The 18,623-nt window shown below is 45.6% G+C and overlaps 1 protein-coding gene across 1 annotated transcript in view; it reads right to left on the bottom strand.

Annotated features, from left to right (window-relative positions):
* The window catches only part of TRPM8 (transient receptor potential cation channel subfamily M member 8), a 249,858-nt gene that overhangs the window by 157,751 nt on the left and 73,484 nt on the right, over positions 1–18,623 (bottom strand). The window contains exon 7 of the mRNA XM_029607928.1: positions 5,020–5,087. Within this exon, the coding sequence (XP_029463788.1) occupies positions 5,020–5,087 (68 nt within the window). The remainder of the gene's footprint in view (positions 1–5,019; positions 5,088–18,623) is intronic.

Raw genomic sequence — 18,623 nt, 5'->3', positions numbered from 1 at the left:
GGACGCCATGTGTCCCAGCAGGATGAGGAAGTGGTGTGCAGTCGTGTGGTGCTGAGACTGTAGCTGGTGTGCGAGAGAGATGAGAGTGAGAGCTCGCTGTCAAGGCAGAAATGCCTTTGCCTGCAATATGTCCAAGTCTGCCCCTATGAATGATAAAGTTTGAGATGGGACTAAACAGGATTTCGTGTAGTTGACGAGAAATCCTAGCTAAATCAGAGTGTGTAAAGTAAGACGTAGGGACGACAGAGCAGCTTGCTGAGTGGGAGCCCTGATCAACCAATCATCTAGATAGGGGTAGACGTGAACACCTTGAGTCCTGAGGAAGGCTGCTACTACTACGAGGCACTTGGTGAAGACTCATGGTGCAGATGCCAGGCCAAATGGTAGTACTCGGTACTGATAGTGCTTGGGGCCTACCAGAAATCTCAAGAACCTGCGATGAGATGGAGTTATCACAATGTGTGTGTACGCGTCTTGGAGATCGAGAGAGCAGAGCCAGTCATCTTTTTGCAGAAGAGGAAGGAGGGAACCCAAGGTTACCATCTTGAACTTTTCTCGGTGAAGGTACTTGTTGAGGGCATGTAGGTCCAGAATTGGACGAACGCCCCCTGATTTTTAGGGGGCTAGAAAGTACCGGGAATAGAATCCTAGTCCTTGTTGGGAGTAGGGCACTGGCTCTATTGCTCTGGACAGGAGGAGGAGGGAGACCTCCTGCTCCAGAAGTAGTGAGTGGTCAGATGTTCTCCACGTCGGTAGAGGTGGGGAGTCCGGTGGGATGGAGAGAAAGTTTAGGTGATAACCCTGATAGATTATGGCAAGGACCCACTGGTCTGAGGTGATTGTGTGCCACCTGTTGTTGAAATGGCACAATCGACCTCCCACTGGTATCTGAGGCAGTGGAAACTGGCTGTTGCTCTCTATGCAGGAGTCAAAAGCTGGAAGCAGGGCCCAGCTGAGGAGTTGCTTGTGGCTTTTGTTTACGAGGTTGACGAGACTGGGCCTTTTGGAAAGGTCTCGTTGAACAAGTTCTAGAAGGTGGTGGATAGGAATTCTTTGGACGGAAGAAAGACTTTTTAGTATCCTTCCTGAATGTTGCATTCGTGCCTATTCTTGCCCTCGCTCCACCCTCTCTACCTTTGAGGCGACTCCCTTTGGCTCAGATGGACAGATGCAGCTGCAGCTTCTCTCCGCCTCTTGGTCCCGGTGTCCCCGGCTGGCTTGACGCTATGGATCCGCCATGTTCCTGATGACGTAAGGGCGCGCGCGCGCACTCCAGACTTTGTATAAGCAAGGGCGTGAACCTCGGCGGCATCCACGATTTAAAAGGTCTTTGTTTGCTAACTACAGACGAGTTAGCAAGGAACTCCAACGGGACTTGCTTCGGCAGTCCACGCTACTTGCAACTACGCTCCGAGTCAGCCAGGGGAACACTACCAGAGACCATCAGCACAAGTCTCATCTAAAGGAAGTATTTCCCGGATTATCCTGCTTTGTGGACCACTACCAGAGAAGCTTGCTTGCAGACTATTTACCTGGACTGAGTCTATTAACCCGCTCCTCGGGTTATTCTTGCTGCATAATAAAGCCATTGCCTCTGCTACCTATTACTGCTGAGATCCCGCCTGTGATGGTGAGTCCCCACAGGGCTTTTCCCTGTGGGTGGAGCCATCTCTTCCACGACCCAAGGGCCCACTGCCTAGTTTACACACAGAACGTAACAGGAGGTGAGGGAAAGAAATGTTCAACAAGGGTTCAAATCACCGGTAGAAGTGTATGTAGCAAGACATGTAGATTTGTGATGCTTCACATTGTTGTATTGGACCTGAGCCATGTTGGTTATAGGGAAATCCATGTTGGATTGAGAATAAAGACCCTGAAAGCATATCAGCTAGGCTACAGGGAATCTTTCCTAAACACTTTCAGGAGAATGGAGCCTGTGACACAAAGATATGTGAAGGAGGATTAGTGTAAGGTGAAAGGTGAGACCAATACAGCCCCATCCTGCTGAGCACGCAGCCAGTCCAGCCAGCACCTCTGCTTCAGGCACAACTCCCAGGCTTTCTTCTTCAAGTCCTTAAACTATAGGGCCACAAATATGAGGTACATTAGTTCATGGTTGCTGTCAATATGAGTGCCATACAGGTATGTTGCTATGGATTTTTACTCGTTCTGATGCGAGTAGCTGTACCACACTTAATTACCACACTTAATTACCTCATCCGAAAGAGGTGAAGCCCAGGCCAGGGCTTTCCCATCCAACAAGGACAAAATATATGTTGTCTTGGAAGCGGCAATATGGAAGTACACCTGACCTTCACCATCCATGCCCCCACTTTCTCTAGACACCACTACTAGGCCCCCCCATGCATGGCCTGATACTTCCCACATCATTAGCCCCATTCAACTTACCCCATGTGGGTAGAAGGCACCATGATTGAAAGTGGTGCAATGCTCCATCCAGACCATCTTGTTTCTTCTGAAGTCCCAGTGCACCCCAGGAACAAAAAATAAGTTGGCTTTGTTGACCAGCACCAGGGACACCATATGTTGGACTTCCCTGCCTTTATTGGAGGAGCTAAACTACAATAGGTAAGTTTTTCTGGCTGAATTCAACTGTGGAGACCTTACTTTGAAGGGGAATCTTTTTTTATTAATAACTTTTTGTTCTTTTAATTTTTGAAAAAAGGATTTTTTGCATTTCTTTTTTTGTTTCTTAGGAATTTTTTCTACTTATTTTTAGAAAGGAAGAGTAGAAGAAAGGGGCATCATGTCCCCTACCCCAACTCCCCTCACCACCCCTACCTTCACTTCTAACTTTATAGACTAACCCACTAGTTAGGGGGGGTAGATATTGATTGGCTGAATATCACAAGAAAATAATTTAGATAAATTTAATTACTGTGGAATCAAGTAAAGTTTCAGGAGGAGATTAGTTATATCATAGTAGATATTTTAGGTAATTAATTTTCAGGATAAAAGAAAAATACTGGTTGGTACCATAAAAAGGAGTGAAATCAAGTGAATTAGCTCATTCTATGTTTTCTGCAAACAGAACAAATTAATTAAATTTCTTGTGAGCTGATTGGTAACATCATATTAGATCTTGTGGGAGCACTGAGAAGAGAGGATCACCTTGCTGGTACTGAAGAAAATTGGTAAGTACTGCTTTGGGACATTTTTTAACTTAAAATATTTTGGGGAGAGGTAAACTATGGGGCATATTCTATCTTTAGTGTGTTTGTTTATCTGTATTAAATAGCTAGTCAGAAGGCAGGCAGAAGCCAGGAGTTTATGTGTCTGTATTAAATAGCTAGTCAGAAGAGAGGCAGAAACCAGAAGTTTGGGTGCTTTGCTTTCCCTCCTTCCCACCCACCCCTAGCTCATTCTTTTGGTTTATAGGTAGGAGATACTTTCACATAAATTAAAAGAAATAATAATCAGCCTTTTAACTTAAACATAGGATTGCCTCAGGCCTTAACAAGAGTTTAATCATCCCCTTGTAGGTCACTACCAGATAAATAGGACTCAAATTGGGAAATATTAGAAAAAACTTGTTATTTTAATTACTGGATGTTCGATGGCTGTTGCCTGCTTGACATCCTTTTTTTTTTTTTTAGTATGGTTTTGATATTATGAATGATGTTTTATATTTCTTATTGCTTAATGTTTTATAAGGAATTATGTTTCTGATTTCCATTGTTGCAATGCATAGTCGTCAGGCTTACTGTGTTTTCCAGAGCATGTATGTGAACAAGAGAACCTGCACTCCTCAATTTACTCTGACCCTTTGCCCAGTCAGTATTTGCCTATGAAGAATTATATTCTGACTTATACTTAGCAGATGTATATATGTGCAGGTAACAGTTATACGCATGTTGCTTTCACAGGTTATAAAATAGCAAGTTATATGCATAAATGTTGGCCCTGCCCCAGAACACCCCTGGCCCACCTCCAGTCTGCCCTTTTTTTATACAAGCAAATGTATTCTCACACCATTACTTCAGTGTGTACGTTGGCACGCTCATGTGTTCATTTTATGAGTCAACTCTTTGAAAATCCACCTTTAAATGCATAAATGGGCTTTTGTAAACTGCTATGATAGTCTGTAGCATTTATGTGCATAATTCCTTTGAATATTACCTCCCCTATATTTAACTTGCATGCATTTAGAATGATTCCTAAGGATAATTTTGGAATTGAGAGTAGTTATAACTCTTAAGAGACAATTTTCCAAAAACTCTATGTGGGTAAAGCACTTTTACCTGAATAACTTTAGGCAAATTTTCAAACACAAACAATCCATATAATTTGTGTTGGAAAATCAGTTTCCTAAATAGATCTATTTATATAATTTCTTAATTACTTGAGTAGATCCTTACAAAATGGATGCCACTACTTCCCACTGCCAAAATTCAATCTGTATCCAAAAACAATACCTTCCTCCCCTGGCATGATGGACTTGATAATGTCCGCCCCGCTCCCCCCTTTCAGAAAGAAGCCTGGTGTTCTGGTGTCTTACTCTCCAAACCACCCGAGCATCAGCAAACCTTCTAGGGTCCCCAGCTTGCTTTCTGAGACCCCCTTAACCCTTTCCCCAGACCGAGTCCGTATAAATCAGAGGCCGGTGACAGGAGGGAGAATATGTCCCTCCTGCCCCGTTTACGTCAAATTCAAAATTATGCCATTTGACTTGAAGCTTCATTATTGTGAAATGAAAATCAAAAGCACAACCTCCAAAAGATGAATGATTATAGAATTCATTTACATTAAAATTCTTAACAAAAAATAGTGATTGCTCTTTAAAATAGTGCCTGGCAAGTTAAATCTGTTGGAAAAAAAAATTACAACATTCTACAAAGATAATGGAGGCTACTGCGAATCTTGGGATCTCTCATAGCTGCCTATGGGATTCTTGTGGCACCACTTGACTGTGATAATCTTCAAATACCTTGGACAGAAATCTCACTAGTAACAAGTATCCTGAAACTGAACCTATGCAGGTCAGAGAGACAGACTCACCTTCAGGGTCTCCTTTCCACCTCCCTGTGCAAAGCAAACAATTGGAATTTTCCCACCATAATTGGAGTCTGTGGAGGGCAGAGAAGGAAGAATAGCACATTTTTATATCTTATTCCTTCCAAAACTAAAAGGTACATACACAATAATGCCAATGGATATTTCATTCTACTGGTATGTAACCTTTCACTCTTACTTGCTAAACTGCTCCAATAATAGTACAATCATTGTGTAACAATATTAGGAACAATTTCAAAAATATATGTAACGGTTCTCCCACCAAAGAGTTATTCTCATCATTTGAAAGACACCTAGGTAGAATTATGGGTAGGGGAGGCTGCCTGGTTTTACCTTGGATGCTGCTATAGAGTGTAACAATATTGCAGAATAACAAAAACTCTTTTTCCAACTAATTGAAATTGAAGAATGACCACTAGATACCATTCATTCTGGTAAACATTGCATTTGTACAGTATCAATCTGAAGGGTTAGGAAATGTGTTTACAGGAGTTCCCCTTTAAGAAGTTTGGTGAACAAGGTCCAGTAGATGGAGGTAGTTGAAGATTTTGTGGAATGTGAGTCATAGGCGTATCAAGATAGTGTAGGAGTTGGAAGAGCCCACAGCCGGGGACTGTCATTTGAAAGGGCCCAGCAGGGGTGTTCTCCCTCATGGGAAAAGACCCAAGGTGTGAGGCATTTCTCCTAAAGGGGAAGCATCCAAGGAGTGGTGTAATGTTTCAGCCAGCCGCGGGAAGGCCCTGCAATGGGCAACCTACCCCTAATGCTGTCGGGTCTCTTTGTGGCAAAGATGCCGCCATCGCACACTGAACCCATTGTGCTGCACTGTACATTAGGAAAGCGCGCACATGCACTTGCCTTATCTTCAAAACCCGAGGTGGAAAAACTCTGATGGCACTCCCTGATGATGTCAGCACCTCTGTTTATTTAAACTCCATCTGTGCTCTAGCCCATTGCCTCAGCAACAGTTCCTCCTGCTCCTTCAGTGCATGTTGCTATTGCTATCTGTGCTTGTCTTTTATCCTTGCCTTGCCTTGCCTCCTTGTTCTCAACTTACCTCCTTATTGTTGCGTTGCCTTGCCTCCTTCTCGTTGCCCTGCCTTGCTTTGTCTGTCTCTGCTGTGTCTTGGTCTGCTGTTCTTGTCCATTTCTCCATCTCTGCTTGACTTCTGGCTTCAGACCCTGACTATTCTCCTGGTTTGCTGCCTGCCCTGACTTCAGCTTGGAACTCAACACTGATTGACCTCTGCCTTTACTGACCATGGCCTTGACCTCAACACTGCCTGTATTCTGCCTTCTCTGACACCACTTGCTTACTGCCCAACCTGACCTTGGCTTCTTTCTCGACTTCATCTGACCATTTATTACAGAACACTCGCCTAAGCCCTGCTGACTCCTGGAACCCAAGGGCTCAACCTGTGGGGAATGGAGTTGGTACAAGTGAAGCCCTAGACCCAGTCCTCAAGAGAGAATGTCCACCAGCTGTCAGTGAGGGACAAGCATGTCGCCTATTAGACTGCGTCAACCATGCCACAGCCCATGGGTTCATATCTGTGACAAGTGGAATGTCTCTTCAAGGAGAGACAATTAGGGACCCGACCTGAGTCCTGAGAGGTTGAATGGAATTGTGGTGAGAAGTCTACAAGGAGAGAAGAGTTGGAGAGCCTCAGAAGGATGAGAACCAGAACACCAGGGAAGTTCCTGATTATCGCTTGAATGGGAGACGGGAAGAAGATTCTAAAAAGAACAGAATTTCCTGATCCTGGAGAAAAGATACTGTGTAACAAGTTTTGAGTACTTGAAATGAATTGCAATATATATTTGATGTAGAGACTGTGATACCCATGGTCTTAACATAGTAACATAGTAATGACGGCAGCAGGGGCAACTCAAGGCAATCTACTGCCTGAGGCGAAGGATGAAATAGCAACCCCCACCCCCACCCCGTGGCCCAATGAAGGTGAAATCACCAAGGGCCAGGGCAGGGGAATGGCAATGGAGGGTGAAGTGACTTGCCCAATGTCACAAGGAATAGCAATAGACTTTGAACCCTGGATTCCCTTGTTTGCAGCCCATTGCTCTAATCACTCAGTTTTTGGGTCTATTATTTTTTGTTCTCTGTCTTCAGCTTCCACACTAAGGGGTGCCGGAGAAATGCTTAATGGGGCAGGGCAGCCTTTGGCCACCCCCACCTCATGGGTCTAGAAATAGGACGCCTCCATTCTCTATTGCCTGCCTCCCACCCTTCTCCAGGATCTGCCCCCTGGGGCTGTGAGAGGTTGGTGAATGGTGGGAGTCTGTGTGTGTGACACATTCTCTCTTAGGGCTGATACAAGGGTATTAGATGCCCTAAACAAACCTTACAGCCTTTCATTCCCCCTTCCCTCCCTTCCCCACATAATTAAAATGTATGCATTCATTTCCATGTTAAAATTTATTAACTTCCCCAACCTTAAAGGGTAGATTGCATATGAAAATAGATATTCAATCTTCTGAAGTAAAAATATCACTTACAACATACATATTATATAGACATACACTGCAAAAAAACACATTTTCAATAATAATAGTTTAATAGACTTAATAAACTACCTTTCTCATAGTAACCAAGGTGGTTTACTGGATCCCATATGGTATTAGGTCTATGGTAAAGTGGACTTGGCCCACAGAAAGCCAGGAATAAACTGAACTACAATTCCAATAGAGTAAGCCTCCCATATCATAATTGCCAGCACTCAACCTATGAAAAAGCCATATTGCAATTATTACATCAGGCCCTAAACACCAATACACCTCCCATTAGGAAAACAGATTAAAGCCAGGTGTTATAAATCCCTACACAGAAACTACATGCTAGCAGAGTAACTAAAGCCTTAGAGGTAGATCTTCAAAACATACGTGCGTGCGTACTTTTGTTCGTGCCACCGGCGTGAACAAAAGTACACCAGATTTTATAAGATATGCACGTAGCCGCGCGTATCTTATAAAATCCGAGGTCGGCGCGCACAAGGCTGCGCAAAATCGGCAGCCTGCGCAAGCCGAGCCGCGCAGTCTGCCTCCATTCCCTCCAAGGCTCCGATTTCGGAGCGGCCTCGGAGGGAACTTTCCTTCCGCGTCCCCCCACCTTCCCCTCCCTTCCCCTATCTACCCCCCCCCTACCTTTGTTGGGCAAGTTACGCCTGCTTCAAGCAGGCGTAACTAGCGCATGCCGCCCTGGCATCCTCCTGCACAGGCCGCAGTGCCGGGGGACTTGGGACCGCCCTCCTGGCCCGCCCCTGAACCGTCACCACGCCCCGGACACGCCCCTTCCCGCCCCTTTTACGAAGCCCCGGGACTTACGCGCGTGCCAGGGCTTTGCGCACGCCGGCGGCCTATGCAAAATAGGCGCGCCGGCGCACGAGTGCCCTGCGCACGTAAATCCGGGAGGATTTACACGCACAGGGGTTTTAAAATCTACCCCTTAGTCACACAAGCAGAACACAGATAGACACTCACCAAATACAGAATAAAGAGATCATAAAATATAAATTGATGCGTGCAGAAAAAAACTGAACTGGAAATCACAAGAAGCCAAACTCTGAAAACATTGTGAACACAAACAAGAAATATAAAACATTAAACATACCAATAAAAAGAATGTCAAATCTGCTGATACATTTAGCCAATGAAAAACATGTATAAAAATGTTTAAAATATTACCAAACAATACAATATTTCAAAACAGCAGATACATCACATGCAATAAATAAAACTAACAAGGAGATTGTCATAGATTGGAGGAGGGTGAACAAACTTTAACTTCTCTCGCAAACATATATACAGGTACTCTCACACACGCACATAGACACACACATACACAAAAATCCTCTCATATATATACACACACATACACACTCACCCACCCTCTCATACATACACACACACACACACACACACATATATATATATATATATATATATATATATATATATATATATATATATACACACATTCAACCACCACTCTCTCATACACACACACACACACACACAAATAAGCAGGCTGCCTCACATACAACATATATACACACACACAAGCAGACTGCCTCTCACATATCACACACACACAAGCAGACTGCCTCACACACAACACACACACACAAATTGTGCCTTTCCCATTCTTCTGCCACCTGGGCTCTGGCAGCGGCCTGTGGCCTCCTTTACCTTTTCTTTGTCTGCCACTGGCTTGGGTTCTGTCGGCGGCTCGCAGTCTCTTTTTTCCTCTCAGTCATCACTCTCCCATGTTCTGGCAGCAACACTTGGGCTACCATTTCTTCAGCCAGAGCTGTAGCTAGGCAATTTGGCACCTATGGCCAAGAGAAAATCTATGCCCCCCCCCCTTTACATAAGATATGACACCACGAGTTGGGAGATTCTGTTAAATGCTTGTACAACATTGCCCATGGCCACTGCAAGGGTATTAGAGGCCCTAGGAAAACTTTACAGCTTACACCCCCCACCCCATCACACCCTCCTCACACACAATTAAAAATTATGCATTTATAATACAGATTTTACATGAAAAAGAACATTCAACATTTCTGAGGTATATTATATTATATTTAATGCACCGCTGAGATGCCAACCAGAAAACCCTGCAAAAAAGCAAGAGACGCTTGGAATCTATATGGTATTAGGCCGAGAAAAAAGAATTTCTATATAGAAATAGCACTAACTGCCAGCATTCAAACAGCAACACCCCTATCTATGAAAGTTAATACAACAAATATTAGACCAGGCCTAAAATAGTAATATACCCTTTTTAGGCAAAACAGGACTAGGCAAGCTGCTATAGATCCCTACATAAAAAGTATACACTAATAGAAAACTCACTTCAATCACACATGCAAAACATAGATAGATCTTTAAATACAGAAGAAAGAGACCATACAGTATAAATAGAAATGTACAGACAAAAACTGAAATGGAAACCACAAGTCAAATTCTGTATGTACTGCAACAATGCAAAAAACAGAACATTACCATTCCTCATAAAACAAAATTAGTAAAACCATACCAATAAAAAAATAATTCAAAATAATTAATGAATAGAATAACATTCAATAATTAAAAACTCATATACAAATCTTCCAAACATCGATAAAATATTTCAAAACAGATACATCAAATAACACCCAACAATTAAATAAGGATTTAAAAAAATTCCCCGTTATCCATACATTGGAACTTTTGATTTCCAAATGCCATGAAATTATCTTAGATTAGCAGGCAGAGAGTAATGTGGGAAGTTGTGCACACACATGCTCCCTCTCATACACACACCATGCTATCACTCCCCCACATACATACACACATGCTCTCTCTCACTCTCCCACACACAAGCACACATGTTCTCTCTCCACATACAAGCACATATGCTCTCTCTCACTCTCCCACACACATGCATATATGCTCTCTAACTCTCCCATACATATGCACACATGCTCTCACTATCCCACACACACACTCTCACTCTCTCCCACACACATGCACACATGCTCCCTCCCACTTTCCCACACATAAGCACACATGCTTTCTCTCTTTCCCACACACAAGCACCCGTGCTCTCTCTCTCCCACATATATGCTCTCTAACTCTCCCACACATACATGCACACATGCTCTCTCTCACTTTCCCACACATAAGCACACATACTCTCTCTCACTCACTTCCTCCTTGACCTAGCAGGCAGCAGCAATCTCCTTCTTCAGTTCCCGTGGCCAAGGGAATGGTTTCCGGTCACAGGGCCGCACCAGCATTGGACTACTTCCGGCTCCTCCTTCTCCGAAGCAGCGTGGCCCAGCCGAAATTGTCAGCGTGGTAAGCGCGGCCTTAGTAAAATGGAAAAGCAGTGTGGCCCAACAAGAATCAGAAGTGTTGTCAGTGAAGCCTGTGCTGCTTTTCCACTTACTTAGGCCGCGCTTACCATGCCGTCACCTTCGATGGGGCAGTGCTGCTTTTCTCTTCCAGTTCTTCAGCCACCGTTGGCTTGGGCTCCGGTGGCGGCGGCATGCGGCACCTCTTTCATTCTTCAGCTGCTACCGGCCAGGATGGACTCTGCCATGGCCCCTTATAGCTGTCTTCTAGCCGCGGCAGAATGGCTCTGCCACAGCCACATAGGTTTCTCTTCGGGCTGCAGCACTAGCAGCCCCTCTTCTTCTCTTCCACCGGGAAGAAAAAAAAAAGGCATAAAAGAGAGTGAGGCGGCTGTGGCAGAAAGGTTTCAGGGGTAATTTTGTCGTCTCAAAATCGTGCCGCCTAAAGCAGCCGCCTCACCCTGCATCATTATAGAACTGCCCCGGATGGCAGAAAAAGATCAAATGTTCCATCCAGTCTGCTGAGCAAGTTTCTTTGGGTAGTAACTGTCACTCTGTGCAGGTAACCCCCATGTTTCAGTTAAGGGTAGTAACTGCCGCTGCATACAGGTTACCCCTATGAAAAAGAACATTTAAAGTAATCTTTTGAGTTAAAAATACCACAACAGCCTGTATACCCAGAAACCCCTGCAAAAAAGAAAGCTGGAACACATATGGTATTAAGCATATGGGTGGGTTTGGTCCTCTGAAAGCTATGAATAAACTGAATTACAATTACAATATAGTAAATCTCCCACACCAAAACAGCACTAACTGCCAGCATGCAAACAGCTATAATCCTACCTATTAAAAGGCAACACTGCAAATATTATACCATTAATATGCATTAATTCAATTTAGTGTCTAACACAGGGGTCAGGAACCTTTTTGGCTGAGAGAGCCATAAACGCCACATATTTTAAAATGTAATTCCATGAGAGCCATACAATATGTTTAAAACTAAATACAAGTAAATGTGTGCATTTTATGTAAGATCACACTTTTAAAGTACAATAAGTCTCTGAAAATATTACACCAGGCCTTAAGACACCAATACATCTCCTATTAGGAAAACGGACCAAGTCAGGCTGCTATAGAGTCCTACACAGAAACTACACGCCAGCAGAAAACCTCACCTGAATCACGTGCTGTCCCTCACCTAACATAGAATAAAGAGACCAAAACGCATAACAAGAAGCATGCAGACAAAAACTGAATTGGAAACTGCAACAAGCCAGAGTCTCTGTATGCAGTGTAACAAAGGAAAAAAGAAACATCACACATCCTTATAAAACAAATCAAGAAATATAAAATCATCAGCAGTAAAACTGTACTAACAAAAAGAACATATTTCGAAACAGCTGATGAGTGGAATATCCAATAATTAAAAACTCATATAAAACATTTCCAGATACCAACAAAATATTTCAAAATAGCAGACACAAAGATCCAGTAATGAAAAATAATAAGGATACAAAAATTTTTTTGCTCTGCATACCTGGGAACGTTTGATATCCAGGTGTCCTGAGATTGTTCTGAATTAGCAGGAGGTGGGGTGGTTTGCTTGGAACTTTCTCCTCTCTCAGTCACATACCAGCGCTCTCTCTCACACTGGCTCTCAATGACACACCTATACACACATGCTCTCAGTCACTCACATATACAAATGTTTTTTCTCTCTCACTTATATAGGCTCTTAATTACACATTTACACACATGCTGTCTATCTTTTCACGCTTACACACACACAGGCTTTCAATCACATAAATACATGCTGTCTTTTTCTCTCACACACAGACTCTCATTCACATGCTTACAAACATGTCCTCTCTTTCTCTCATTTACACACAGGCTCTCAATCACATACTCACATGCTCCCTCACCTAAATCAGCTCTCAATCACACACAGACACACATGGTCTCTCTCTCTCATTTAAACACAGGCTCTCAATCACATACTCACATGCTCCCTCACCTAAATCAGCTCTCAATCACACAGACACACATGGTCTCTCTCTCTCATTTAAACACAGGCTCTCAATCACATACTCACATGCTCCCTCACCTAAATCAGCTCTCAATCACACAGACACACATGGTCTCTCTCTCTCATTTAAACACAGGCTCTCAATCACATACTCACATGCTCCATCACCTAAACCAGCTGTCAATCAGACACAGACACACATGATCTCTCTCTTACTTATACACACAGGCTCTTAATCATACATACACATGATCTCTCTCACACACAAAGGATCTCAATCATACACACATACTCTTTCAAACAAACAGGTTTTCAATTACAAACTTACACATACAGGTTCCCAATGGTAAACTTACATTCATGCTCTCTCTCTCACAGGCAGGATCTCAATCACAGACATACTCTCTTTCACATATACAGGCTCTCAATCATTCACATACATGCAATCTCTCACTCACACACACAGGATCTCAAACACACATGCTTGCTCGCTCATTCACTCTCTCTGTCCCCCCCCCCCGGGAACTCGCGGCAGCAGCAGCCACCTCCCAACGCTAACCTCCTTCATTTTCAGCCCTCGCGGAGGCGAAGGCGGAGTCCCATCGGCCGCGGTTGAAGATTTTCATTTTCCTCCGAGCCGCGCTGCAGTCTTCTTCCCGCGCAGGCACCCGATGCTCTCCACTTCCTCTTCCGGGCCGCGGGAAGAAGAGAGCACCGGTGTGCTCTCTTCTTCCCGCGGCCCGGAAGAGGAAGTGGAGAGCATCGGGTGCCTGCGCGGGAAGACCCGCGCAGGCACCCGATGACTCCAGCGCTGGCACCCGGCTGACACCCGATGACTCCCGCGCAGGCACCCGGATGACTCCAGTCGGCGTGCTCTCTTCTCCTCCCCCCCGCGGCCCGGAAGAGGAAGTGGTGAGCATCGGGTGCCTGCGCGGAAGAAGAGACCACGCTAGTGTGGTCTCTTCTTCCCGCGCAGGCACCCGATGCTCTCCACTTCCTCTTCCGGGCCGCGGGGGGGGAGGAGAAGAGAGCACGCCGGTGCCGCTGACTCCAGCTGTCCTGCCGCGTTCCGCCCGGGCTGACAGCATTTTAAGCCCGGGCGGCGGAGGACCGGGGAGCAGCTGGGTCAGCGGGGAACCGCGAAGTATGGCGACACGTGTCTGCGAGCCAGATGCAGCCCTCAAAAGAGCCATATCTGGCTCGCGAGCCATGGGTTCCCGACCCCTGGTCTAACACATGATAGATGCGCGATGTTTATTGCACTGCACATTAGTATGTAAATATGATAATGAGTATGCAAACGCTAGAAAATTATGCAAATGCTGGATTTAATGTCAGAAATAACAACACCTATTTGATTTGCAGTAGCCTGGAAAAAAATATTTTATCGTGCAACAGCAGCCATTATCGCAGATTGCATATAATATCGCATGCATAAAAAAGAGCTAGTATCTGTTACAATCCTTATTCTTGATTTGGCCAGCCTTAAAGCACATAGGCTGAGGACTCCAGGGGAGACATGCTATCAGATTAGTCATCTTCTACTCAGAAGTGTGACCTGTCAGGTCTTTTCAGGTTTGAGGCCCGAGCTTTCCCACATGGCTGCCATGACTTGTGGCCAACATAGCAAAATTGCTATGCTATAGGATGTATCTCCTGTGGTGTTAATGCATTCTATGAGATGTGGATACCAAGACCAAAGCAGGTATGCTGATAGACTCTCAATCATCAGCTCTGTGTATAGCAAGAAGGCAAGAGAAGGTGTTGTCAGTTGATTACCTCATGAACCAACAACAAGCCCTTTCTGAAGCCTGACACTATGCAAAATGTATATCCTAATTGCTCCTTGAGGATCATGTGGTAGGCATGCTGTCTTCTGCACTTTCAGTATAGTTTTGTAGAAAGACATGCTATTTTTTTCACCCAAGGCCTGGAGGTGCCCATGTCTGCAACAAAGAAGATTCAGTGAGTATATATGCTTCTGGCTGCCTGGTGTAAACAATCTTCTGTGACTAGTAATGACTCTGACTACCTCATTAGCAGGAAGGGTCAAGCTTAGCACAGATGTAATTGATGGTTGATGATGAACAGCTATTTTGGGCTTCGATAGGTAACCAAAGTGCAGGAGGAAATCAGTAAACAACAATGTCCTAACAGATGTGTATTCCTGTAGGTGTCTGGGTGACTGATGTGCTATGTAAGCCTCTGTTGATATCTATGCCTGAGGTGATGTAGGGCTTGTAGGTTTTCTCCTTCCCATGCCAATGCAAACACCAGAGCATGCATTGTATGTACATCTAATTAGCATGCACTGATTTTAGCTACCAGCAATCCTGTGCTTCCACTGTTTAGGATGGATGGATGTTATAGGTATGTGTTGCGTTTGTGCCTCTTCTCGCCCCTCGCTCCACCCTCTCTACCTGGGATGCGACTCCCTTCGGCTCTGATGGACAGTGCAGCCACGGCTTCTCTCCACTTCTTGGTCCCGGTTGCCCCGGGCTGGCCTGACACTACAGATCCACGTTTCTGATGATGTAAGGGCGTGTGCGCGTGCGTGCTCCAGACTTTGTACCAGCAAGGGCACGAACCTCTGGGGCGTCCCCCCGCAGAGACGTCATCCATTTGCACTTTAAAAGGTCTTTGTTTGCTAACCTCTAATGAGTTAGCAAGGAACACCAACGGGACTTGCTTCGGCAGTCCACGATATTTGCAACAACGATCCGAGTCAGCCGGGGAACCCGTCCCCACTGCTCGGCCTTTTCAAACTTACGAGGAGTATCCACTCCACGGGGGCTCCGCTCTCTCTTCTTGATTTCAGATTGCCAGAACACTCGGAAGACTCCTCGTTTCCTGGAAGCGTTTGCGGACGTGAACACAGTGAGTTCTATTGCATAGGAATTGGTACTTGCTCCACGAGGGCCTACATTCCTATTGCTCTGAAGACTCCCTTCCGTCCAAGACATTATCGCAGGTACAGAGATCAAGAGTTACATTGGCAAGATTACAGATAGGAACCGGTACTCGCTCCACGAGGGCCCATGTTCATAGAATCTTATACAGGCTCTCTTCTACTCTAGAAGCCATTTCATATACAGCTATTGTGAGTTCTTATTACAGACTGTTTGTAGGAACCAGTACTCACCTATGGCTCCTGTTCCTGAATGTACTGAAGACTCTCTGTGGCATAGAGACCATTGCAGACATCTACTATTGTGAGAGTACCATCTTGTATCCAGTATGCCCTGTCTACTGCTATTTCTAGTCTCTCTCTACAGCTCAGCGACCCAGAGATTATATTCCAGTATCAGAAGGACTTTAGCCTTGCCGGACACAGCGATTCACTACTGACACCTCTGGTGGTCCAGCTTCCAGTCTAATAAAGAACTATGGTGTTTATCTCATATTCTAGCCTAGTCGGTGGTTCCTCTCGGGATCTCCTCCTGGGGGCGCTGTCATCTGCCATCAGCCAGGGATTCACCATTTCCTCTAAGTGGTCACTCCATTCACCATTGTCCCCTTGAGGGAGCCAACCACTACAGACCACTGACTCCGCTCACGGAAGTATTATATAGACAGCTATTCTCTTTCTCTGAGACTTGCTAGCAGCATATATATATATATACACAGATTGCTACTCCGTAGCGGGGGGGCATGATAGATTGCTATCTCAATAGCAAAGTACTATATACCTATTGCCAACTCCTCTTCATTGGATAATTTATCCATAACAGATTGCTACTCCTTAGCAGATTATATAGCTTGCTACTTCCTTTCCTTATAGGAGCATCTAACAGCAGTTCGCTAACAGAATTACAGATAGCTAACTCCTCCCCTCTGGAGGAGCAGGTCATGTCATATCGCTTCTCCTTCCCCTTTCAGAAGTACAGCAGAACAGCTTCCCAATTCCGCCCTCCTGGCGGAGTGAGCAACAGCAGATTACTAACTCCTCCCCTCTGGAGGAGGTGAGCGTAACAGATTGCTAGCTCCTCCCCTTTGGAGAAGGAGAGCATAACAGTATGCTAATGTGTAGGTAGGGAGATAATGGACTCACACATTGTTATCTAACATTCTACCTTGCCCTCACACTGTTTATTCATTCAGCAAAAAGTTGGGATTCAGACATTCAGGCCGATACAGTAAGGAGCGGTAGAAAGAGCTGCGTTAGTGCCGGGCGCACCCGCGGTTGCTGCACGCACAGTGCAGCTCACCTACCACTCGATACTGTATGTAAATAGCTTGCAAATGCAAGCTACGTCTAAGAAGCATCCGTGAAGCCTTAGGCCCGCGCAACCCATTTTACTGTATAGAGCGTTATACAGTATCCTGGGTGCGCTGGCCTAACGCTTCATGGACACGCTGGTATCTGTCATCGGCAAAGACGACCGTGGCTCCCCTGCCTCCAGCTGCCCGCGAAGATGGACGCATCGCACGGGCGAAAGCGGCCCCTGTGCGTGCAATTGGGCCGCTCAAGAAGTGACGTCACATGCCGTGACGCCAAACGTCATGACGACACGCCTTGAGCGGCCCAATTGCACGCACGGGGGCCGCTTTCACCCGTGCAGGCGTCAATCTTCGTGGGCAGCTGGAGGCAGGGGAGCCACGGTCGTCTTCGCCAATGTCCATCTCTGGAGGGGGGCTGCAAAACAGTAAGTCACTTCGTTGCTTTACACTGCCAGTCCTCTCTCCCCTTCTCCTGAAGCAAGGCGCAAAAAGCAGCCTTGCTTCGGGAGGAGGGGAGAGAGGACTGGCAATCCCAAGCGTAGGATTGCCCGTCCTCTCTCCCTTCTCTCTCTCTTGCTTCACAGCTGAGACTTGTGGCTTCCTGGGCGACAGCTGTGGAAACAAAGAAGAAGGCATACGTATGACTGCTAAGAAGTGCACATGTACTATTTGGCATAAGATGTGTATTTTGCATCAAGCAAGGTGAGCATCTTATGCCAAAATATGTGAAACATCTGTAGCAAATTTGACATTTACAGGTGTCGTTAACTTACTGGGCCCGGTTTGCATCATGTGCAAAGCCTCATCCATCCCCTCAAACACGTTCGGTCCCAGCCGTTTCCTCAGATGCTCTTCCATGGGGGGCAAGGGGCTCCTCCTCCCATCTGGCACAGACACTTGTTGCAGTTCGCCGCCTTGGGTTTCAGCTGGGCTTTTACGTCACTGTGGCTGTGGGCCACCTGCTCTCCGGTCCTCTTTATTCCACTGCACCAGGATATGGCCTGGGCAATGGTGCGCTATATCTGGCCCTTGGCTGCTCTGACGTCTTCACTGCACAATTCCCAAACAGTATTTTGTAATTCTCAGGAACTCCAGGAATGAGCATCTCATTGTCCTCAACACTGAACTTGTATGCATGAAGACGAGTCCGACCTGCTGCTTGGCTACAAATGAGCAGGTTTCCACTTCTTCTTCCTGAGAGGTGGTGTCACTCTTCTGATTCTCGCTCCCACTCCTCAATCCCATCCCTTCCTCCCCATCTCCTGCACCTGCCCTGCCAAATCTCCCCCCAGCCTCTCTGTCTAGCCCTACTCTACATTTCTCCTCCCGCCACCCTCACCTGTCCCTACTCTTACTCCTCTACCACTCCTGCCCTCCTCCTTCCTTTTCTTCTCCTCTCTCCTCCTCCTCTTCTCATGCCTCTGCTCTCCTCTCTCCCCATGCCTTCCAAGCTCCATCCAGTCCACCACTCTGCCCACCTCCTCACT

This window comes from Rhinatrema bivittatum, chromosome 6 (genome assembly GCF_901001135.1).
Source record: "Rhinatrema bivittatum chromosome 6, aRhiBiv1.1, whole genome shotgun sequence".
NCBI lineage: Eukaryota > Metazoa > Chordata > Amphibia > Gymnophiona > Rhinatrematidae > Rhinatrema > Rhinatrema bivittatum.
This window is presented reverse-complemented; position numbering and strand designations above follow the sequence as displayed.